The 25,101-nt window shown below is 30.6% G+C and overlaps 2 protein-coding genes across 5 annotated transcripts in view; one reads left to right on the top strand and one right to left on the bottom strand.

Annotated features, from left to right (window-relative positions):
* The first annotated feature begins 186 nt into the window (after positions 1-186).
* On the top strand, positions 187-5,512 carry LOC130896594 (28S ribosomal protein S28, mitochondrial). Its single transcript, XM_057804787.1, has 3 exons — positions 187-485; positions 3,629-3,750; positions 5,227-5,512. Exons 1-3 carry the CDS (start codon positions 258-260, stop codon positions 5,387-5,389), a joined length of 513 nt encoding a protein of 170 aa, XP_057660770.1. The 5' UTR covers positions 187-257; the 3' UTR covers positions 5,390-5,512.
* LOC130896593 (sporozoite surface protein 2) overlaps positions 5,386-25,101 on the bottom strand; it is a 54,839-nt gene continuing 35,123 nt past the window's right edge. For 2 of the 4 annotated variants that reach the window (XM_057804784.1, XM_057804783.1), the window contains exons 3-11: positions 23,359-23,549; positions 22,030-22,201; positions 20,718-20,754; positions 18,525-18,652; positions 15,445-15,861; positions 12,205-12,646; positions 10,836-11,250; positions 9,134-9,355; positions 5,386-7,496 (exon numbers count right to left, since the gene is read on the bottom strand). In XM_057804784.1, the coding sequence (XP_057660767.1) occupies positions 7,362-7,496; positions 9,134-9,355; positions 10,836-11,250; positions 12,205-12,646; positions 15,445-15,861; positions 18,525-18,652; positions 20,718-20,754; positions 22,030-22,201; positions 23,359-23,549 (2,159 nt within the window). In that variant the 3' untranslated portion in view covers positions 5,386-7,361. The remainder of the gene's footprint in view (positions 7,497-9,133; positions 9,356-10,835; positions 11,251-12,204; positions 12,647-15,444; positions 15,862-18,524; positions 18,653-20,717; positions 20,755-22,029; positions 22,202-23,358; positions 23,550-25,101) is intronic. The other 2 variants (XM_057804785.1, XM_057804786.1) reach the window with 1 other exon arrangement.

Raw genomic sequence — 25,101 nt, 5'->3', positions numbered from 1 at the left:
ACGTAACTAATGTCAATCACCCTAAATCACTATATTTTGTATAAGTGAAAATAGCAAATATGTAATACTAAGTATTACATAATATATGGAAAATAGGATGTGATTCATCTATGGTGAAAACTATTTAAAAAGTATACGTGCAAAATGGAAAACATAAAATCAATTGTAACCTATATATTAGTAAAAAACAGAAGATGAAAATTTGAGGTTAAGTTTTATTTCTGTTTATATTTAGTCTCCAATTAATAACTGTAATAATGTTTGCTAGGAATGTTAGCAAAATTGAATGGCTATATAAATCACGACCTCAAGTCCTATTATCTTCACACAATAAGTTATGCTCATCGGATGCAACCAAAGAGGACCATACAAAAAAGTCAGGATATGCACAAGCTTTTACAAAATTTGAGAATTTAGAAGGTGATATAAAAAGCAACACATCGCAAACTTTTGCATCATTACTAAGAAACTCCAGGTTGATGGACGTAAGTTATCATTTAGTCATATTATAATATAAAAGGCACATTCAGAATTTGAGAAATGTAATAGTGAAATTCCAGAAGTAAGTAAACTGGAATTGAATCTTTCTGTGGTCGACTTAATACTATCAGGTTTTTTCTGAGTTGGCAGTGCTCTGAAAGAAAGCCAGTGAGGAGGTGTAATATATTTTTCCTTAGATGCAAATACTTTTCCGATCTAATGGTATTAAAGTTCCTTGAGAACTTATGAAGTGATCAATAAAGTACTGCCAGAATGCTTATTTGTAGGTTTGTTTCCTCCAAAACTCTTTTAACACTTTAAGTGAAACACCAATATTTAAAACTGCTGGGAAAATGATCCTTTTGCAGTGATAATATCCTCCTCCATGGAGACGCTGATTTCCCTAAGTATGTTTTATAACTTTTACTTTTATGTTTCCAGTTTACTATAGACAATAGCAAACCGTCAAGCATGGATAAACATTCAAGCTTAAGTAGGGTGAGCCAAGATCCAGACTATGATACAAGAATCAATAGGATGATTTATGATGAAATGTCAGAAAATGAAAGTTCACTTGAAGAAGTGTACAATTGTCTACTGTGGACCACTAACCCGGGCTCAAGAAATGTGCCAACTGCAGCACAGAGCAAAATAGGAGATCAAAGGGCCATCTCGAGAACAATTCTACAAAAATTGAGGTGTTGAGGATGCTATTTGATAGTTGATTAATCAAAACTTGCAATATTAGAACTACTTTGGGGTCTTGGACAAGTAAATCAAATGACTGTGATACAGATAGGGTAGAAATAAATGCCTACCTTGGCTTACAACTACTTGCAAGTATCTTGAAAACTAACCATAAGGATATGACTTCACTGTCTTAAAAGATGTAACTAATAATACCTATTTTACATGCACAATGTGTTATAAATGCTATGAAGTTTTGACAGCATGTTTGAGATTTGGACTCTGATCACAAGAGCACACCACAAACAATCAAACAGTACCTACTTAACCTTAGATGAAATGTTCGTTTCTTTTTGAGGCTAAGCTTGGCATTCCCAAGGAATTATTAGCTAGTCCTGAATGACCAATGGGATCATCTTACTTTGCCTTCAATAACAACATAACTTTAGTTCCATTTGTACTAAAGAATAATAGGTCTGTTGTTCTAATCTCGAGCTTGAACAAAGGAAGAGAAATTGACCTGGTAGAAAAGAAACCTGGGGTCATTGTTCTTAGAACAAAACCAATTATGGTGTAGACCTCATAGAAATGAAGATCAAGATCAAACAGGAGAACTAGACTCTAACTCTGTTCTATAGGCTTCTAGTTGTTCGCACTTTCAATGCATTCATCTTGTTCCTTTCATAAAAAGACTTGCCACTGATAACAAGGTTCACGTTCTTGAAAGAACTGGTACAGGAGCAGCTCAACAAGAATCCTGGCCAAGTGAAATTCCCGATAATAAAATACAAAGAGGAAGATATACTGTTATTGCCCATTTGTGAAGAAGAGAAAGACAGCATATTGCTGCATTCTCTGCTCAAAACCAATTTGCCATAGAGGTAGCTTTTAAGGACTGTTTCGACTGTGCTCCTGGCGAAAACATGATTTTCAAAGTATTGCTATACTAGAGGTCTAGAAGATGGATTTGTAAAAAATTGATTTTTTTCCAAGTTTGTATTTACAATATAAATATGAATCTATTCTATGAAAAACAAGAAAGATACCATGATAAACCATCTCTGGGATCTCTAATCATTAAAATCTGTGATTTTTTGATTCAGTGAATTTGAAAATAACAAGTCTACTGGAATTTGAGTGTTCTGCTCATCACTTGAGACGTTGCTGGCAATGGAGAAAAAGCGCTCACAAGGAACAGTTGATCCCACGATACTCCAAATATCAAGGCTATTGAGTGAACATGGTATTGAATAGAGTTTTTTGTTTTTGCCATTAAAGTGTAAGATCAAAATTTAGGGGGATATCTGCCTGGGATGATAATTACATTCTTCGTTTAAGCCCTTTCCAGTGCTAGTGTATTACATGTAGAGAGTTGCTTTTTTTTTCAAGCGACGGAAAATAAGCACACAGCGATCTCGCCAATTTTAGGGTAATTAACTGTTTAACCGACAACACTGAAATATTACGACTACATCCAGCTAATTGTAAATAATTTTATAGTTTTCATCTAAACAGAAAAAATCGATTGTCAATTTTCAAGGGTGAAATATCGATTCACTGAATTGATTTAGTACAACATATCGATTTAAAAAATCGATTTATTTGGTCCGAGGAATCGATTCTTCGATTAATCGATTTCAGATTGCCTGTCTAGATAGAGCGGACATCTCAGTATTTAGAAAATAGACTAAGAGGTCATCAATATGATAAAAAAAATTAAACTGCATTAACCAACTATGAAATATAAAAAAAACATAGATTAATTATAAAGATTCAAAAAGTTTTGAAACGGAATTTTATACAGGGAAAAGAGAATTTTTAGAAATGGTTCACATTCATAAGAAAGAAAAAGGTAAAAATGATAAAATAAATAATTTAAGTAAAATTTATAGCTCTATTTATATATTTTTTGAAAATTATTAGAAAAAAATTTATTTTGTAAGACCTAAAATCAAGAACATTTAGGAACATAAACATATCAAGAAATAAGAAATTAAAGTAATTCAAATGTTGAGCCAACATAGGCTGAAATACCATAATCCTTAAAAATTAATACAATGTATGAAAACAATGTTTACTGCTCTTCTAAATATACAAACAATTCAGGAACTGTTTCCAGAGGACAATTCTAAAGGACTTTCGTGAAATTACGATTTAAAAACAAACACAGCATGAGGTAAAAAATTATTTGGAAAATACTTTTCATGAGGTAAATAACCAATTATCGACATTTGAAGATAATAAGATTAGTTATAATTCAATACACGTTATAGAAAGTACTTTATTTGATTTCCTTCTTTGTTATATTTGATGCATATTTGTACTGTAGTTATGCCATTATGTTATATTGAATTTCACCATTTATATATTACATTGATATTCCCGTATTATGTTCTTTGAAGTATTTTCCAATACTATATACATAAAGCACTCTTCGATTCTTAATTATTTTTTTATTTAGATGGGAGATCCAGAGGGAAAAATGGTTATTGGAAAAATATATCATATAGTGAATGACGATCTATACATAGACTTTGGATGGAAATTTTATTGCGTATGTCCTAGACCAAAAAATAATGCCAGGTAAGAATTATGAATAAAATTTATGAAATTAAATCTATTGAGACTATTGAAATTCTTGTCTAGCTACTACATATTCCAAGGGAATTTAATTTCTTCTGTTCTGACAACTTCTGATATAAGTTGGAGAATAATTAAATAACAATAAGTTAGTTCACTTGAGAAGTATAAAGTACAATAGTTTATTTCAAAACAAAATATCACAATAAATATGCTTGAGAATGGAAATATTCAATAATCTTATTATACAATCTATTATTTAATCTTTTAGCACCTAATACATTACTAATTAAGAAAAATAGATGAACAAAACGTTGACTTCGCAATTTATTTTTAATATGCGAAACTAAGAATAATTCATTGGGTGCCAAACAAAGACTGTACGGCGCGGATGGCTCATTAATTCGATGTTTTGGCTGTTCAAAAACGTTTTTGTTTGAACTGATTCAGACGATTGTTGTTAAGTTTCAGGTTCAGTGAGTGTAGGCAAAATTTAGAGGCTATACTGGGTGAACAAGCAATTCGAAATCGTTTATTTGTGATTTTTTTCTTCAGTAGGCCTAGGAATTAACAGCAGTAATCATTCTTAATGTTTTTCCCTTTTTTGAGTAATATGTCGTGTTTCACAAAATAAAATTTACTCACCTATTTTAATTTAGATGTATAATGGTAAATGCAGGTTTCATCTATCATCACTGTTTTGAATCTGTGCTAATAAACGGAGAACAGGCACTCTAACAACGTCGAGAACAAGAGTCTCACACCATTCGAACACTTAAAACCACTCAACATACAACGATAATGAACAGTAGCGTATCAATATTTATAGCATTTTTGTAAAAGATCTATTAACTATTTTCCCTTTTATACACCATCAGAAAGTCGAGATTTCATCGAACCAAAATCTTACCGACTTTCTAAAAAACTAATATTTTGATAAAATTTTCGATTGAAAATTAAGGTGCTTTTCCGATAGTAAGTCAAAAAAGGTGAAAAAATAGATATTTCAAATCAAATAAATTACAGTATATTTGGGACATGAAAAGGTAAATCTTCACTCAATTTCGTGAAAAAAGTGTTTCTTGTAAAAGGTAAAAATAAAAAACTGAAAACGTGGTATTTCATAAATTTTGAGGTTGTGTGAAAAAAGTATGAATACATAATTTCTTTTCATTACCCAAACCTTCCCTTCTTTTTCCGATGGGTTTCATGCTACTATTATTTTTTTTGTTCCAAAAATTATCGACTCTGGTCTATGTTGCAAAAATGACATAATATTGTCTTTAAAGGTCATATTTTTATTTTTCAGGCATTTATATTCGCTCAACACACTGTATTACTGTTGCAAAAATGCCAAAAAATAATCATTCAATGTCATATTTCTATTTGTCAGGCATTTGTATTCGGTTATATTGTATGGGATTACATTTCGTGTTGTTTAGAACACTAAAAGAACTAATTGGAATATTTTTTTTTCAGTAGTTACATAAGAGGCGCCAAAGTCAGGTTGATAATTAAAGATTTAGAATTATCATCAAAATTCTTGGGATTCGAAAAAGATTTGACTCTGTTAGAAGCTGACTGTCAACTTATAGGATTACAACAAGATAGAGGTTCGAGTGTACAAAATGTCAAAAATTAGTGTTTTAAATTATATATTACGAATAATAATTGTGAATTAGACACTTTTTTGTTAATTGGCAAGAATTTTGTTACAAATATCTACAGTATTTTGTGTTCATGTTAATATAAATCAAAAGCAAAACATATTATTTGACACCCCCTATATCAGAAATTATTGTTTATATTTCAGATTAAAAATGGAAGTTATCTCTTCAAATATTTTAGTAAATTGAAACGACAATAGTTCATTTAATACAAGTTCTCAAAACCTATCCTTTACACATTTTCCTCTGGAAACTAATCACGAATATAATTGAACTAATTAAATAAAATATTTATCAATATCAACAATGTTCTGATTCTGATTATTTGAGAGGCAAATGAATAAATCAACTCTTGACTGTTCAAAATTACTAATAGTTCAGCTAAATATCATTTCCACAGCTTTTGTAGCTTATTGTTTTTATTTGTCATGTTTTTATTTTATTTTATGATTAATATATGATTTATTTACAAGAGCAAGAGTATAAAGATAGGTTCATTATGCAATTTTTGACTAAACTGATTTTTTTGATTAGAAAATGTTCGAAAAATCTTCTGTCAAATCAAACTACTCTTACTAGATGTAATTTTATGCTCACCTAACTTATTTCATCTTTATTCAAAAGTTCATTATAAGTGGTAAAGTCAGTTGAAAAAATTAAGTTTGGTACATCATGTATCTAAGCCTACAGTGATATTTTTTTATATTACTCGAGTTTTTTATATCCAGCGTTCAACGTTGAAAATTACTCCACGAGTTTTAGAATTTTCATGCAACTTTGAACACTTGTTACGCCAATAAATTCAGGTTCATGGTAACAATTTATTAGTAATGGCTTATAAACTTTACCAAGTTTGTGGTTTGCAGATACCAATTTGAGATGTTCGTTCCAACCAATCAAAAAACCATCTTTGGTAAGGTGACGATTCTGCGCAATAGATATTATATGTTCCAACAGACTTAGGTATCGTTTGTGAACCGTTTCTGGGACGGTCTTCTCGATACTTGGTTAATAGCAAGAAACCTCATGAATATCCTTACAGGGGAAAGGTGAAGAGAAATTTTAGAATTTGAGCCACTGGGGAATAGGGTTGGGACTTCATTAGTTATATTTACCTAACATTTGAACCACATTTTCTCTAAATAAATAAAACGCAAAGAAACTAAGTTTTTGCAATACTTAGTACTTGGAAGCCAAAATTTGACGCAAGATTGTAGAAATACAACTTGCGGTATTGCATAGCTATTAGCTTCAGTAGTGGGGCCACATACCGGAAATCATATTAGAGAAAAAATGTCTTCGAAAAAAAATTCATAAATATTGAAAAAACAAATTGTTAAATTTCAATTAGAGTTCTCCGTCTCTAAAAAAATTTTTCATTTTATAAAATAACATTAAGACTAATTATTATTATTGATAACAAAATTAAGAAAAATTATTAATTGTTATACTATTTATAATTCATGTGGCCTACTTGAAAGTTTTACCAAGCTATGGTTTTTAAATCGTATAAATTTCACAATATCAGTAATCACCATTTTCAAGTTATCACAAAACTAAGTAAGTATTTAGCAACTACCATATTGAACTGAATTTTGGAGTGGAAAAAAAACATGCATAGTACAGAAAGTAGTTTTAAACAATTTACTCTTGTTCAATGCACAGTTAAAGGAATATTTGATGTGTTTTGTAAGATGGCAGTTATCTCTCGCTCTCCCCTTATTAAAACTTATTATCTTAACACATTCCAACAACATAATCAGTCAGTAGAAAATTGCAAAGAAAATTACCTGGATGTTGGTCTATATTCACTGTTCTTGAATGTTGACAAATATAGAACACAATAAGTTAATAAAATATTGTCGATTTCAATTTTGGTCGTATAAATAATATATTAAAATATTTAAGGCACTTGTGAATTCTTAATATAACATATTAACATATATTTTACAAAAGAGTACATGGAAGGCCGCAACAAAGGGGAAGGCACACTGGAACTACAGTTGCACCGCTGCTCATCTTGGATTTACTTTTGCTTTCAGCTTCATACTGATATTTTCCAGATCCTCTCGCATACGCTCCCTAAAAATTTAATTATAAATACACAAAATAATAATTGTTATTTATTGAAAAAAAATTAAGAAATTAATCGATAAAAAGTTCATTTTCATCTGAAACTATTTTTAATTAACAGACTGGCAGGGTTTTATATTGTGACGGGTACATTTACCAGCGCAGGTCAAAATTGAATATAATGAAAACTATAAAACATGACATCTATTATTGAGAAGCCGTGAAATGTGTTCTAGATATTACTGAAGACTTTAACTGTAAATGGACAGAAGTTTCCAGGCAGAAGTAATGTATTACTAGACACTAAAAGCCCACAGTAGGGTGGGTTAATTGAATACTGAATATACGCGAGAAATAATATAAGTAAACCGGGTGGTAAGGAAGTGATATCTTAGTGCCGTGTTTATTACTACATTGTTTGTAGTGTTGTAATTAGTGTAGTAAGTAGTGTAATAAAGTTTTAAGTATGAAATTAACTTTTACTAGTTTATCTATGATTCTTTATGTGAGTAATGTTACAATATTTAGAATGTGTTTTGGATATTTCAATAGGAACAGACATAATGTTTTAATTTAACTAATTTATATGCAGTTATTATTTTTTTTTTAAATTGGAATCAGTTTTTGAGTTCATGTGCAGAAAAATTATAAATTCTTTTTGTCAGATACAGCTGTTTGTCAAATGGTCTTTGTTTATTTCTATTAATTACAACTGAGATTATAAGTTTTAAATTAATCTCCAAGAAATGGTAAAAGAACAACGAGGATATACGAAAAAAGTGGAAAAATTTATACAAAACATCATAATAGATAAATGCTTTTCACTTATTGAGAATAGTTTATCGAATGATTCAATATACTCCTCCACCTGTAGGATGACAACAATTTTGCCAAATAATAATACAAAATGACAATATTTTAAAGTGAAAATTATGCCATCAACAAATGTAAGGAAAAATTTAGTTGAACTTAGTATTTAAGATTCTTTTTCGGATTCAAGTAGTTATCTTGGAAATAGTAAGAACAATTTCATATGATTTATTATAACATGAGACTCTCACAGAGCTAAATAGGCAAGTTTTCATTAATATTATGTCCAAGGTTCCACATCCATATTGTGCAATAAATGTTTCTATAAAACAAAAATAATTGTATGAAACGTTTCCTTGAATTGGATTCAAGATTGATAATTTCTATGAATCTATCAAAAAATGAGCAGAAAGTATATAAGGGCTTTAAGGAATATATGGGTTTGTCATATATCATTTGTTTATTCATTGCCTATTTAGAAACGTTACTGTTTTCAATTTTATTGGAAAAATAACATAAAAAATAATCCTTCATTCATATTACACTCAAAATATTAAACTTAAAATCTATTTGAATGTTTATAATGTAAAAAGCAAAAAAAAAGGATGTAAACGAAGCAGATATTAAAAATGCTCACCACGTTATTTTTGCAAGCTTGAAATGGTAACGTGACTGAAAAGTTAATAGACTAATCAAACAAAATATCACAAGCCCAGACAATCACAAATTTGATGTGATTTTGACTTTTTTTATGCATTATGCACAGTAACCAAAATAATGAATTTGTTCCATTTGACTTTCCACACTATATATTTTCAAGCAAAGGAAATATTTACCTGACTTCTCCATGCTTCTCCACCTTCTTCATTTTTTACAAACATTTCTCCTGGTGGATAATAAACTGGAGGTCCAGCAATATTTTTGGATTTTGGTGGAGGTTCTTTTTTTTGTGAATCCTCTAATTCTGATGATCTTTGCTTTAAGTTTTCCACCTTTTTTTGTTGAGCTATTTCATGTTCATGTTGAATAAAACCTGCATTCAAAGGACTGGTTGGAGGCTAGAAAAATTTAGAAAATATTAACCTAAAATTAGACAAAACTTTAATTATCTGTCAATTTTGATGCGAGTGTGACAAATTCCTTGAAAACTTATTTAATTTTATTTTAATACGTTTAAGTTTAGAAAACACAATGAACGCGGGTATTGATTATGAACTGAAATTTAGGTTTATAACTTGAAATTCGACTGGCAAATTTTGCACTTTGCCTTACATGTAGCCGCAGAATATTCGATTCCTTCTAAAATAATATCGGGGGATCTTCGAATATAGGCACCCTAGAGACTAATACAGACTATTTCATAAGTGAACCATATAGAAAAAAGATAGACAAAAGTTGCAAGGGTATGAAGGTTAACTTATCTAGCCCTGCTCTAATATATCGTCGACTTTGTCGCAAACCTCGTTATTCCATGCACCGAATTTTACAGTAGACACCAAAAACGTTGAAAAAAATTGAATGAAAACTTGACCAGATATAAAATTTCGAGAAAATAAAAGAAGATAAACAGTACAAGTAAATTAACACGGAGTGGGATTAAATTCAAACAAAATGGAGATCTGGAATAGCGAGGTCAGAGTTAGAGTAGTAGCAAGAGTACTACAACTTTTTTTATCAGACGATTTTTATTGATTGAATTATTAGCTCAAATGATCGGATGAAGCGATTCAGGAATTTTGCCCTTGTTTGCAGAATGGCTACTGATCGCGAGGAACGTTGCTCGAGGCTATGGGCTACACAAGAGACAGATATTCAACATCTCGATCGATCATAAATTATTGAATGAGAGGTATATTCAAGGGTTAGTGAATCCCATTTTCAAATATGAAAATGTTACGTCGTATATAACAAGGGCTTCATGACATTTTTCTTAAGACGCTAACATTGCCCTGCCTGGTCACTTGATTTGTTGCCCAATAAGTACGTGATACAATGAATAAGGGTCTAATTAATTTCTAAAACCTGGTAACTTATACGGATACAGGAATCTTGCGACGATTTGCCACAAGAAGCTATAGATTACTCTTGGTCCATTTTTTTAAATTTTAATAACAATTCCTTATTATTATACGTACTATTGAATTTTTTATAAAATTATGTGTATTACAATTTTAATAACCTCAATAGAAAGTTTGCATACGCACCTATCTAAGCTAATAACGCCTACTAAATGAGCTTATATTCCGAAATATCTCCCCTAGCCAGTGGTAATGATATTATGAACTGACGCTTTATTAAACTGGTGAAGAAAGTGTCATGTAGACTAATCTTATAAATTTTAAGAATTCTGGCATTTTAACAACCAATAAGGAACATAATCATTGGAATCTCTAGATATATCAAATATATGAAAAATGATGTAACACCTGCGTGATTATTTATATTCTACTTCAAATATATTCCAATCATGGGAACAACAACGACGAAACTTATGTACATTTCAGAATACAATCATGGTTTTAATAGCTGTCAACTTACCTCGTTTCCTATTGTAGCCATGAGCTCATCTAATTTTTTAGGAGGTCCATCAGTTCTATCGTCAGTTGGAAACTTTTTGGGCAACAAAGTTTCCGTCTCCTCGTTAGGTGGATATCCTCCTTTGTAATTATTTTGCGTTTTACTAGTAGATTTGTATGAATAATGAATATTGATAGGTTCATTAGGATGTTTCTTTATGTCATATGGAGGATTTTTTGGGTCAAACGTTTCTACTTCGAACGGTTTGGGATTATTAGGACCGTAATTGTTGTTGGTTGAATGCGTTTCGTGTCTATAGATAATAGTTTTATTTTGAGGTTCATTTGGTGGACGTCCATTTTGATAAGGCCCATTTGAATGATTGGTAGTAGTGTTGGTGGTTTCTTTTATAATGTACGTATTAGGTGGATCTCGCCTAGAATAAATATTTATATATTTACAACAATGAATATTATTCAATTTAAAAAAAAGTTGCATACAAAGTCTCCCTTGGTCCTTACATAATTTTTGCGAAATTTTTTATTGAAACAATATACATTCCATCAAATTTAAGTCGAAAAGAAATTAATACTCCATATTTTCTCCATTTTATATTTTCAGTATATTTTTTTAAAACAACTGTTTTACCTTTTTAAATTAGTAGATGAACACAATCTCAACGGACGGTCGCTATCATTATTCCGACTTATCAAACCGTCTTCTTTCTTCAAGACAAGTTTATTATTAACAATGAAATATCTTGACTGTTTTTTTTTGTTTCATCTTCATTTATGAATCGACGCAAAAAACCCGACTCATTTTGCTTAAATCGCGTGAATAAGGCCTTGACAATATTCATTCGAAGTGAGCAAACGCGACACCCAACGCTCGGGTAGTTTACTCGTGCATAATTCTACAGTCACTACCTTTTGATATTTGGATAGCCTCTTCTATCCCTCAATTCAACGGCTGTTTATTATCATTTGGTGAACTTTTTGGATAATATCGCTGGTTGTCACAGTTTTGCCTGTCCCGAACGCTTGTTGTCACTCTAGCTGATACGATTTTACAGTTGTAAATGATGGCACAGAATATCCAAACACAGTGTTTAACTCCTTTTTCTCTATCATTGTCGATGAGTTTTCAACTGACGTTCAGAACAGATAAGTTCCCAGATTCTGTCGAAATTTTCATTGGTTGTTTCAGTTGAATGCCTTCCTCTGTGTCGTTCATATTTTATCAGCTTCCATTCTTATATGTCTTAAATCACTGAAGAACATGGGCCAAGTGTATATAATGCAAATTTCGCTTAAATTTTTATCTTAATCAATAAATTACTCTTAAATATATCTAAATAAATTCTAGTAAACATATGACATATTGAACTTACCCATCTGGAGGATTATAAACAGGATATCCTCTTTCTGAGAAAGGTTTATCATTGGTGGTAGTCGTGTTGTGAACCTCTTTTATAATATAAGTTTCTTTACCCGGATTGTATTTATCATTTCGTTTAGGGTATGTGTCCTCAGGATAATGGGGATTTTGAGGACTTACTACATCATTAACAGTAGTTCTATGGGTTTCTTTTAGTATGTATGTCTCTTTACCTGGTGTCGGCCTATCATTTTTGTTCACGTTTGTCTCGGTTCCATTAATAATATAAGTATTTTGATTTGGCAGTGGTGGAGGTATTGGTGAGAAGCGATTATCTACATTTTTCGTAGTAGTTTCATTGTAGATATACGTTTCGTTTATTGATGGGGGGTTTTTGTCAATTCTGTATCCTGGTTGGTAGTTCCGTGTTGTGATGGTTTCTTTAACTAAAACACCTATTACAATAAAGATATAAATACGCCACGCAAGTTTATATCTATATTATAAATGAAAAATACACTTATTATTAAACAGCCGAAGGTGATCATTCGAGAAGCGTTGTATTTTAAGCTGCTATAATTTTTAACGCTAGAATATAATTAAGAATTGAAAATAACAATTTGAAATAAAAAAGATCATTCTATAAATATGAAAATAGCATTTTTTCACTGGGAAAATCTACGTAGATATATGTCGTTGTTGATTGATCTTTTTCCAAAATAAATATTTCCATTTAGTATTTTCTTATTGGTTCCAAAGAAGAAAATGTATTTTTTTGGTTATTTTATTCCTCAAATAATCTGTATGTCAAGGGGTTCAATCGGAATCAGTACAAGATACATTTAGTGAAAGAAATGAATGAATATGATCCAATTTTGTGAGATTTCAGTGCTTTTCGAAAACATTTTTCAGATTATTCCGATTAAGGGAAAAGAAAATTCTTATTCAAATAACCTTATATCCTTAAATACCACCCCACATCATATGAAATGAAATAAATTTCTCCAAACTGTATTTTTTTTTCAATTAATGAAATAACTTTGAAGATATTTTGGGTCAACTAATTTATTTGTTGAATATTTTTTAATGACGCATTTTGCTACAATGTGATTTTAAATACAAAAAGCTTTTCAAGTCTTTATACAAAGTTACATTTGATTTGAAAATTGTCAACGACTGACAGATGATTGTCAATAATTACGAAAATGGTATATTTTACTGAGGAAAGAATATAAATCGTTAAGCTCCTATGTAAATTAGTTATCAGTGGCTCAGGCTCCGGCAAGAATACTTAATATCAATACGATGTTTTATTTGAACTATTTTCAAATTATGCAATATCGAACTCTTCCAAATCTTTTTGACAGCCAAATGTTCATGCAATATAGAATGCATGCGAGTGGAACTAATGCCTAAGTATACCTCAATCTCACGGTATGTCACGTGACGATCTTGCAATATCAGTTTACGCATATTTTCTGGCACATTAGCCGATTTTGGACGACCTTCACAAAATTCATCTTGTGGTGAAGTACGACTTCGATTGAATTCGGAAAACCAGCAAATCACGGTAGCAACAAATTCAAAGCGAGTTGATCGGCAGACAGCTGTTGGTTTGATCTACGTCGAAAGTGGTAGAAAATCATCTCACGAAATTGTTCGCGATTCAATTCCATTTTTTGACCAAGATGAATGTTTTAAGTATCTTTAAACAACTCAAGTAGCACTCGTACGACAATAGATTCTGATAACGTTCAGCAATAGAAATGTGAAGCTTTTTGATGTCATTGTCAGATTTCACATATTCACATCATCTTTAACGTATCTTATAGCTTAAGTAGCAACCCTCGTACAAGTATAGTTTGGACGAATAATTTGGTTCTTGCCGAATAATCGTTTGTAAGGTTTGATAAATCATAAAGTTCATCCTTACAAGATAAATTTAGTGAAGGAAATTAATAAATATGCCAAAGAAAGTCGTCTATGGATTGGAGAGATTTAAGGGTTTTTGTAAACTATTGTCGGGTTAATCCGATTCGGAACATAAAAAATTTTTGACCAAATTAATTTTGAAAAATACAGATCTTTAGAGTACTGCATTGAGCTTAATTTTTTTCATATAGCAACCTCGAACTAATTTATTAGCTAAATATTAGTAGTAACACACCAAAACAAAAATTTAAAATGATGTCTTTACAATGAATTAATCTAGTTGCTAATTTATATCACTTACCAATGGATTGAAACGACTAAGAGATGAGATTGTTAAGCTTCTATGTGAATTAGTTGTCAGTGTGCTAATGTACCGGCAAACATATTTAATATCAATCATTTAAAAAAAGGTAAGTCATCAATAATACATAAGGCAGTTAAAAGAAAAGTTTCAAACTACAGATGATAATAAAAACAGGGAAACAAAGTGAACAGGTTACAACCCTTTGATGAAACCCATTATACCCCAATTTAACACTGGTCAAATGAGAGGGTTGTTTACAACGTTTAATTCAGTTAATTTTTGTTCATTACAATTAATTTTCATTTTGTTTTCATAAAAATTTTCTATCATTTTTGAGTTGGTTTAATAGTGCTTTTAAGAGGTCTTTCACATCAAATTAAAGCTTTTATTTGCAAAGACAGTGTAAATATCGAAAAAATACTTATCTAATGAATACGGTGAAATAACGATATGGAACGTTTTCTCTTGCTAAATATGTATCTTATAAGAAATGCCCTCAATATACAATTAAACTTCAAAATACATACAAACATGAATTATTTTTAAGAAAGGGCAGAAAAGCAAATATACGATTTAAATATATTAAACACATTATTCATTTATTTTAAAAATAAGATAAATATATTTGTATAATAGTAATAGCAGCTTCTAAAGTGTAGTTTTCATTTATTTATAAACTATCATAGCGCTAGTCTTTTTCTTTCTCCAGACGCAAACGTTTATAATTTTCATGTATCATTAAATCAAAGTTTGAAACTATTTTTCATTAATATGAGTATTCCATGAATATCTATCAACTATTAACAATTTATAAATATTCTAATAGACTTTCGTTTAGCACTTTTACATGCCTGAAGTTTGAATCCCAAAATAAAAATACGAAATTAATGATACAGTCGATGATTTATGAGTCAGGCTAAAGTTATTTAAAATATTTTTAATCTCCAGTGACAACTACTTATAACTCAACACCAAGTGTGAAGTACTCAAAAAATGCGATAAAAATAACTTAATTACCTGGTGGATTTGGCTTTTGATATAAGGGATAATTAGCATTTTCCTGGTACAAGGTATTTTCCTTATTTTCAATAGCATTATAGACAAAACTTTTACTAGGAGTACTGATAGATTTGTTAGGCGAGTACACATATTTTTGTTCATTCGTGTCGATCAGATTCGTGGGATAGTCGCCAGAGCCGGGTATCTCGTACGTATAAGTCTTAATTGTAGTTGTGACTTTTGTATTTCCTGGTGGTCTCAAATTAGGATCCAGTTGAGCTAGTACTTCAGGATCTATATCGGGAGAAACGGTTTCAATTACCTCTACGGGGTATTCGTGTATATTGCTAGCTTTGGTTTGTTTGGTCAGAGTAGATGTTCTAGAGTTAACAACTGGAGAAGTTGGTCGAGTAGTCCGGGTGTTGGTATAAGTACCTGAAAATAACCACATTACTATAGTAAGTACATATTGTATATACAAATATCATTCACATATTATTTGCTTTGTAATTATGCATAGATAAACATTGAAAAAATAAACTTTTTATACCTATATACTGCCAAGTTCACTGTAAAATGAGTTTAAGAAGAATTCATAATAATTTAAGAAATACAAGAAAATATTAGTTCATTTCAATGGAATAACCTGTGTATTTTTCGTTTATTTCAAAAATATATTCCATTTTTCAATATTTGAATAAATTATTCGTTGCGATGATAGAATATAAAACTAAATACAGACAATACACCGCCCGCAGAAATATGAAACAATGGGTTGCTAAAAGTCTATAGAATGTTCACAAAAAAAGCAGCGAATCATACATTCAATACAAAATTTACAAAAGTACATTACACACCGAGGTGGGAAGAATTTCATAACTGTCGAAATCTATCTAAACTTCCTTGGTAATCGTGGGTGTTGCAGGTTTGCTGCGGTTTCCCTGCAACCTGGTGAACCGGTTCTCCAGTCAATTGACCGACGATTGGAATAACGCAACCGCAGCTGTACCCGCCCGCCCCCTTTTAAATTTGAAATAAACAAGAAGAACTCAACATTTTTTCAAAAAACTAAGAGAGTAAGAAAAAAAATTATTTTTTTCAAAAATAAGAAAATAAAACCCAATTCGAGGAGAGCCGTTTTCGCTTTCTCGTCCAGAAAAGTTAGGTAGACACAACCCCACGCAACCACCACAATCCCGGCCTTGCAGAAGAGCAATTCCTATATCAGGGCCCACTCCAACAAACCCTGTTCCTTATAAAAATCCTCCTTATCCTACCAAATTTAACCAACGAATCTCTCTCTTTAACTTTCTCCCTCTCTCGTGAAATACGTAATTTATATTTTGTTGCCATATCTGGTTTTCTCCTGTGTTGATGACTTTATTTTATTTGGAAATGGTGCATTCATGCGTGTGGGATTACGAAGGAACATAGTCGTTATAAAATTGAAGTAGCTTATTTATCTAAATAATATCCGATTAATTTTACATATTCTCTAACCGTACTTTTTTATAATAATTATTAGAATCAATCCACTACTCTAGGTATAAGTTTACCAAAGAAGAAAATAACTCGATTGCATTAGCTTGCTACCAAGAAAACATAAACTCACTGGCCCTTCATGTGTTGTTTCCAATATCATATTAATATATTTAGTTGATAAAATTTATACAAAAATTCATTTTTTTGGAATGAAGGAATAAATTCAAATTTTCTATATTTTCTTCATTTTATTCAAAGATATATTTGTTAGCTGTATAAAGCATATATTTTTCCTTGCAAAACTAATATGAATAGTACGTCTATGAAAGACGTGAATATTACGTCTAAAAAAGACATCAATAGAACGTTGAAAATGACATCGGTGACATATCAACTCGCTACCTGGTAAGTCATAGAATATGTACAACAATTAGTAAAAGATATAGATAGGCTAGGCAGGAGAGTATGAAAATTTGGTTATATATAAATGAAAGCAAAACAAAATGTATGCACATTGTGCGAAAAGTAATTAGTATAAATTTGGAACCAGAACTCCAAGACTTAAAATCATTAAAAAAGTAGATACTGAACTGGAAGCTGAAAACATTATAAGATTCATAGAAAAACAAAGATTACAATTGAACGGACATAAAATGAGAAGAAAACAATCGGAAATAATCAGAGATACAGAGTGGATCTTAAACTGACCTAGACAGAGATTCCTGAAAAATTGGGAAATATGCAATTCAAAAGAGTCAAAGAATATGAAAATGAGTATCTGAGTGAAAACTAGACTGTAAAAAAAGAATAGAGTGGCAGAAGGTAACGAGAATACCTTATATCATCAAATTAATGAGAAGGAGAGAAGAGGAACTTCAATGAATATATCAAACGCAATGCCTTAGAATTGATCTTTACTGGCAAAGATTGAATTTTAGCTACATCATCAATTTTGCTAACAAAATTCTAAAAACTGTTATTAATTCTTCCCGTAGATTTTTTAATCCTAGGTCGGAGAACAACAGGATTTCACTTTTACTTTTCTTCTGTCATGCTGATGTAATTAGCAAACATAAGAAATCCATTAGAATCAGAATCAGCTTACAATAACCTAAACAAAACGTCAGAAAATCTTTATTTCCAGCTTCATCTAAATCTACCAAATAGCATTCCACATATAACAAATTTCGATTATAGTAAAAAAAGGTTGTTTTCCAGTGCATCTTTATAAATTGGGTATTTTACAGTTACCATTTTGCAGCTTCGAGAACGTATCGATAGGCGATTCTGATCATATTGGCATTTATCTAATCTATACATTTTTTTGATTGATCGTAACTTTCCTCTTCCAATAAAGACTAGCTCTCTCCTGGCAAGCTCAAATAAAGCTATTTTAGATACTCTAATAAACTTTCTTCCTCCCCATCCCTTCTCCTACTCATACACACACTCTTACTTTCACTTCGTTGACTAGAAAAAATTATGTATAATCACAAATATGACTAATTTAAGGTGAACAACTACGAGAGAACTCAAAATATATACTATTAAATTAACTTATCATCAATTCACTCTTTCTTCACTTCAATAGATCATTACATATACATATTACTCACCTTCGTTGATGTACTCAATTTCTTTTTGTAGCGAATTGTCTCTTTCAAGTGTTCTATTTCTGCTTTGACTTGTTGGAGTGTCTCCGTAATGAAGCTCTCTATTTACTACTCGTTTCTTTATCGAACCCCTAAAAGAAAACTGATTAAACATTTCAAGAAAGAAAATAAAGTACAAATGAATAAATGAATTCAATAAATAATTTGTTAGATATGATGTTTTCGCAGAGGTCCCTTCTCAATTTTCATAACTTTTGAATATCTATACAAAATATTTCTTAAGCTCATTCTTTATTAATATATTAGATACCAGAACGGTATGATGGCGGATTAATACATCGTGACATTTTGAAGAGTGATTCTGTTTGGAATGATTTATTAATTCCAATTTATAAGTCGAAACTAGAGATCAGTGTTTATCCAAAACTAATGTATATTATGGAATGTGAAAAGACAAAATTGTTGAACGATATTTAGAGCTTTGGAATGATAGTAGTTCGAATTTTTTGATGATCTGCAACAAATTTTTTTCTTACGCATATATAATAGTGAAGTGATCAGGAGATCTATGGAGTTCTTTAGTCCTCCAAAGTCTGCCGACAGTAACTCTCCATGTTTTTCTTGTAGGGCTATTTAAAAGCAAAATGTGTACTTTCAGAGTCTATTGATTTGATTGATTGAATTGGGGATATTGATAATGTCGAAAGAATAATTAGAGAACTATGTGGAGCTATAAAATTTAATAGTGGAATATTAATATTCTACATAAAATGTTCTGCATCATATTATAATCAATGATAAGGATTTAAATTTGTAAACTATTCACTCTACTCTAATTTTTTTAATAATAAAAAAGACAATTTCCTGCCAGTATACGGAAACTAATAATAATTTCCTGCAGCTTTCAAGGTAGAGGAGTATTTGGAAGACAGTGAATCTGAAGAGAATTTGCAAGAAATATCACCTTTGGTGAAATACACGGCCAAGAAAGCAAATCTATTATAGGCATGCTGCAAAGAGTGTACAGGCAATCTGCCTAAAATGGAGTAGGAAGAAGAAGATTTCTTCCAGAGGAAAATGAATAAGTGATGTGAAATTAGTTTCACCACTATACTTAACTGCGGAATACATCATTCAGTTACTATACAATTGCTCTCGACAAATGAGATATACACACGCTTGTTCACTTCGGGAAGAATTTTCTAACACCCACTCATTCCATTCGTTGGCTTCGTCAGTCTTCTTCGATGTTCGTTCGCTTTCCTACTACCATGAGTTGATTGGAAGTGTGCGATTGTCTTCCTTTTCTCATAAGGTTAGTGACATGCAGGCTTATTACGGCTAAAAACTACCTTAAAGAGAGGACTCACTTGTTGGACAACTTGTCACCGCTCAGCTTGATATTGGTTAGGTTAGGTATTTCATATTACGTTGGAAATGAAATGAAAAGTTCAAGTATGAATCACTATTGGAATGATTCTCATATATTTTTTTGTGATATGAAAATCATAAAAAATTGAGAATCAGTAGGAATATAGATTTCGTAGGGAACGCATGACTTAAGATTTAATCTTAGCACTTGAGCAAATCTGCGAAAAAGGACTTAACAAAATTCTATATGCTCGATTTTAGAAAAACATGTTCTCAACATCTGTTTGAAGAACCTCGATCCAAGCAACTTTAATTTAGTGGATCAACTGTGTCAGAGGAACTCAAATCTGGTGCTGGGTGGCCGAGATAAGACATTAATGTGAACTTCTTTTAGAAACTTGAAGCTCGACACCCAATAAGTGGATGTGCGTTTTTAGACTTTGGGAATATTCATTTAGACAATACCAAAAATAGGTTTGTAGAACATCATCAACGTAAGTTGCGTATAATTGAAACGGTGGACAAGTTCGTGATAGGATATATTAACAATTCGAAAGGCTACAATTCTACCTTTGTCAAGTCGCCAACTTTGTGATAATTCATTCTTTAAAAACATCTCTTGTAATTTCATTGATTATGAAAATGAAATGCTTTCCAATTTCAAAATAATATATAATAATGTTTATGGGAAGTGTCCTTTGAATAAATTTGCATTATGAAATTACTAATCATTTTTCTATGAGTATGATAAATAATCTAACAATTTTTTGAACCTCGCTGTATAGAGAACGATAACCAATATACATTTATAAAACAAGTACTCACCCGTATTTTGGATCGGTTCCAGAGGTATTAAAAGATTCTGCGAAACAAATAAAATATTTTTAGAAAATTATAATTCAGCTTATGTAAATAAATTGTTTCAAAATAAATGGATGTTACTTTATGGTGGAGCACTTTATAATCTGTTGGTTAAAATAAATTCGCACTTTAAAATATACCTCCAATTTGTTATCGACTAGCAAATAATCCACAACATTCGCTGAAATATTTTATTAGATAAAAGTTGGATTGCAAATTTATTTTAATTACAAATTCTAAATTCCGTCTTGACTTGTCACCAACAATAATGTCTAAAAGGTGTAGATTGCAAATAGTAAACTTGATAAAATTCGGTATATTGTTCTTTCAAATTTTAATCGATAGTTTCTGGTAGTACTTTGACATGAAATTTAAAAACAGAGAGCGAGGAGAACCCTGCAAAATGATTCCAAATATGGCATTTACACATTTCAAATTAGTTGAGAAATGGAGTTCAGTTTATTATTTACAAAAATAGTTCGTATCAATACCAATGAATACCAGTTTATCTATCATATTCTGAACATTCACTGAAATATTGAAAATGGTTTCGAATTAAATAATATCACTATCACTATCACTATTAAAAGTAATATAAAATTATAAATTGATACGTCCAAGTTTTAAAATGCACGGAAGATATGCACGAAAATATTGCTGCGGCTTCGGAATTAATGAACATGTGTTGTGCCTGCGTGACGCGATTTGTTTATAACAGCCAAAGCCATAAAACATTGATCAATTATTGCTTTAGAAATTCTTAACTCAACAGGCTGAATACCTTGTATTCATTCTTAATATGAAACTAAGTGTTTGACTATTTAATCATCTGTATTATATTCATTTACAAGAAGATATCACGTTTATGATAAAATGTAGTAACACATTTTTGCTTTCTTTATTTCAGGAAATTATATAATTACTTAATTATATAGTGCGACCCATTTAGATTAAAAAAAATTAGAATGTACACTGAGTGTGTTTTCAATATAAATTAAAGTTAAAATTAATATATTGCTCATAAGATAACGAGAAAATACATGGGATATAAAAAAGAGACAAGTTTTTGAAAGATGAAACTATCTCAAGGTAGTATTGTATAAGTAAAAAAAAACCCAATTCTGATGATTACTCATCAATGCATCCAAATAAATAGTGAAAATTACCATGATATTTCGGAGACATCAGTTCACACATGCAGTGGCAAATTTCAATGCAGTAACCCTTATTTTTTGTAGATGTATATAAAATTTTTCGGCTTTTCAATTTTACATACCTGAATCCAAAAAAGAAGATTGTTTAACTTGTTGTAGATCATCTAGTAGGGTGTCCAATTGATTTATACTATTTTGAGCTCTAATGTTTTCTGGTGTAACATCTTCACTTGTAGTTTTATACATATACTTTTCTCTTTTATATCCACTGATATGCTGTCTTCCATCTGGACTCTGAAAAAAAGATTTCTCATATTGTCAATCATAATTATGTCTTCTAGAATATTCTACATACACATGTTGATGTTCAATTTGATGAAGGACAGCTTTGGAATAGTGATGATAATTTTCTCGAAAACATGGAAACGGGAAAGTTTCCAATTATAGACAATAATTTTAACATGTGCTTTCAAAAAACTCGTTTACTACTATCTATTACTATCTTACTCTCTATCTATCCAATGCCCATCACAATTGAATTGAATTTCTAAAGTTTCTACTTGAACAAAGTTAAGGTACGAGTTGTGTAGAAGTAGTTTTTGTTTCGTTCGTTAATTATACATATTACGGAAAATAAGAAATAACATTTTAAGAAAGAAAATAAAAGGTTTATTCGTTTATTGTATTTGAACATGTTCAGCTTTAAAAGTAAAGTTATCTTCAAAATGTAAGAACTTACTATTGTAATATTCAATCATTATTCTGTTTTAAAACATTTTCTTCATCATTTTATGAATTGAAATATTGTAAGGTTTTTCGTACACTGAATCACTTTTTTCTCTAATATTGACATTGTACTTAAAAATGGTATAAGTCTAATAGAGTTCGACAGTTTATTTTAAAAAATTACCATTGTTAATGGATACAACTTTATTTGTTAATGTCAGTATTTTAGGTAAATATTAGTTTCTGATTTGTGAAATAAGTATAAAAACTTAGAAATCATAGTTTGGTATAAGGATAGCCATATAAATGATTCTAAGCAACTTTCTCAAAAACTTTTTTTCGTATTTTCCCCATATATGGCACTTTATTATAAAGAAAACGAGGTTTTTCAAAACTTACATAATGTTAGAAATTATTCTTTAACCAAGCAGAGATTTAAAAAATGAGAATTCATATCGAGTTTTTCATCTTTTTCAGCTATACGGGGACACAGTATACATTTTTCTTAAATTGTCGTTGCCATTTGGGGTAATTGATTCAAAGGTAGATGAACACGGTAATTTTCAATGATTTTCTTTTTAATAAAATAAAATAAATGAATGAATAAACGTTTTCCAGTTACTTTACTTTTCATTTTTAATCATTATTTCTATACCAAATGCTAACGAACGTTAAAAATACACTCAAAAGATTTAAGGAGAATAGGTAAATAAAAAATTTCTCACCTGATAATTGTAAGCGTCATCTGATGAGTATTCTGTAACTGGATTTGATTTAATACTAGAAATAGTATTTAGAGATTTGTTATTGTCAGTAGTTACTATTCGAGACGTTTCTTTCGATCTACCGCCACTATGATAATCTAACGAGCTTCCTGGACGTGATACGGAATTTTGAAGATCTTCAAGGAGGCAATCTATAAAAAAATTTAGTATTAGTTACATTCATATATAACGTCATCGTAATAGTATTTCCGATTCTTATTTAACTTTTCATATTTTTTTCTCTATTAAAATAGATGCTTTTAACGTAACAAAGTTAGGTATGTTTGTACATAATCCAAAAAAGGTATTACAAATTCAACATCATGTATTTTACTTAACATTGTTTATCCACCGAACATATAACCTCATTATCGAAACAAAATCAAACGGATACTGCACAATTTTAACTTGTCTGAGATATTGCGGCAGTTGCAATGGCGAACGTATGTCTGGGTGCGTTGTCCAGAAGCAAAAGCAGCTTAGGCAATTTCTTTCTCTCTTTTTCTGTGATTTTTCAACTAAAATGTCATAATAAGCACCAGTCTTTGAGGTTCTTATTGTAGGTAAACTTATAAACTAAATATTTCCGATAATGGCCAATATAAATGTTTCCATTCCTTACTCCAAATTTTGGTCTTTGCGCATTATAGTAATGAATCCATGATTCATATATTATTCCTAATCTTGCAAAAAATGTTTCTCTTGGTCTTGTCTATACTGGAATAAAATTCGATCGCAATTCTCGAGTTTGTTTGTATGTATATGTTAACATTCGTAGCACTAATCGTGCAGACACAACCATCTTCATCTTCAAACTAATTGTCTTATAGTTCATTGAGATAATTGACAACAGTTTCGTAATTATCCGTTTCGTAATAAAAACGGCCAGATGAATACGGATTAGATAAAGGAAATAGAACAAGTGTGTTGATAGTTTACCCGCACCCATGGAGGATAGAGGTAAGGAATCAAATGTGTCCGTCTGAAAGCAAAAAATACCATTAACATTCGAAAGCATACAAATTTCCGAATTTTGATACTATAGCAATAGTACACACAAATAGATATCTGCATACAGAACAAAAGCTCATTAGACGGCCATTAAAATGATGGCAGGGACAGTTGGCAATCTAAATAAGATGAAACGCCGACCTAAACCAGAACTAAATGTGGAAGAAGTACTTCAATGACCAGGTATGATTTTTTGTTTTGTTTTTAACATTAAGAGTAACTAGGAACTAGGGTAGCAACTTTCAACAGGTTTCCATTTGAATAAATGAAATTATCTTATATTTATAAAATAAATACATTTATTTTGACTTTGCAACATTGTTCGAGAAGTACTGATCGTATGAACAACGATTTTAATATTTGTCTTTCAACTTCTTCGAATACAAATGGATGTTTTGTTCTATAATTACAAATTATAAGGTAATATAATAATGATACACATGATTGTCGTAATTTGCAGTGAACTGCTTGCACTCCAATTTTTATTGAATTTAATCGTGAAAACTAGCCAAATCAGGTTGATAGAATATAAGATTTGCTTGTTATTTAATAGTAAATGCAATTTTCACGCTTTAATATCATAATATCCTTATAGAAAGATTCTATCAACGAGTATAGATATCTGCTTTCTGCAACACGATTGTTTTATTTTTGTTTGGTAGCTGTGTCAACTTAAGAGATGTGAAGACGGTT

The sequence above is a fragment of the Diorhabda carinulata genome, chromosome 7 (genome assembly GCF_026250575.1).
Source record: "Diorhabda carinulata isolate Delta chromosome 7, icDioCari1.1, whole genome shotgun sequence".
NCBI classification, from domain to species: Eukaryota; Metazoa; Arthropoda; class Insecta; order Coleoptera; family Chrysomelidae; genus Diorhabda; species Diorhabda carinulata.
The sequence above is the reverse complement of the archived record's forward strand: the minus strand, read 5'-3'. Positions and strand labels throughout refer to the sequence as shown.

Coding starts and splice junctions, on each gene's coding strand:
- LOC130896594 (XM_057804787.1), top strand. CDS start 258: ATGTTTGCTAGGAATGTTAGCAAAATTGAATGGCTATATAAATCACGA. Junction 486..3,628: donor GAAACTCCAGGTTGATGGAC/GTAAGTTATCAT, acceptor TTTTTTATTTAG/ATGGGAGATCCAGAGGGAAA. Junction 3,751..5,226: donor AGACCAAAAAATAATGCCAG/GTAAGAATTATG, acceptor TTTTTTTTTCAG/TAGTTACATAAGAGGCGCCA.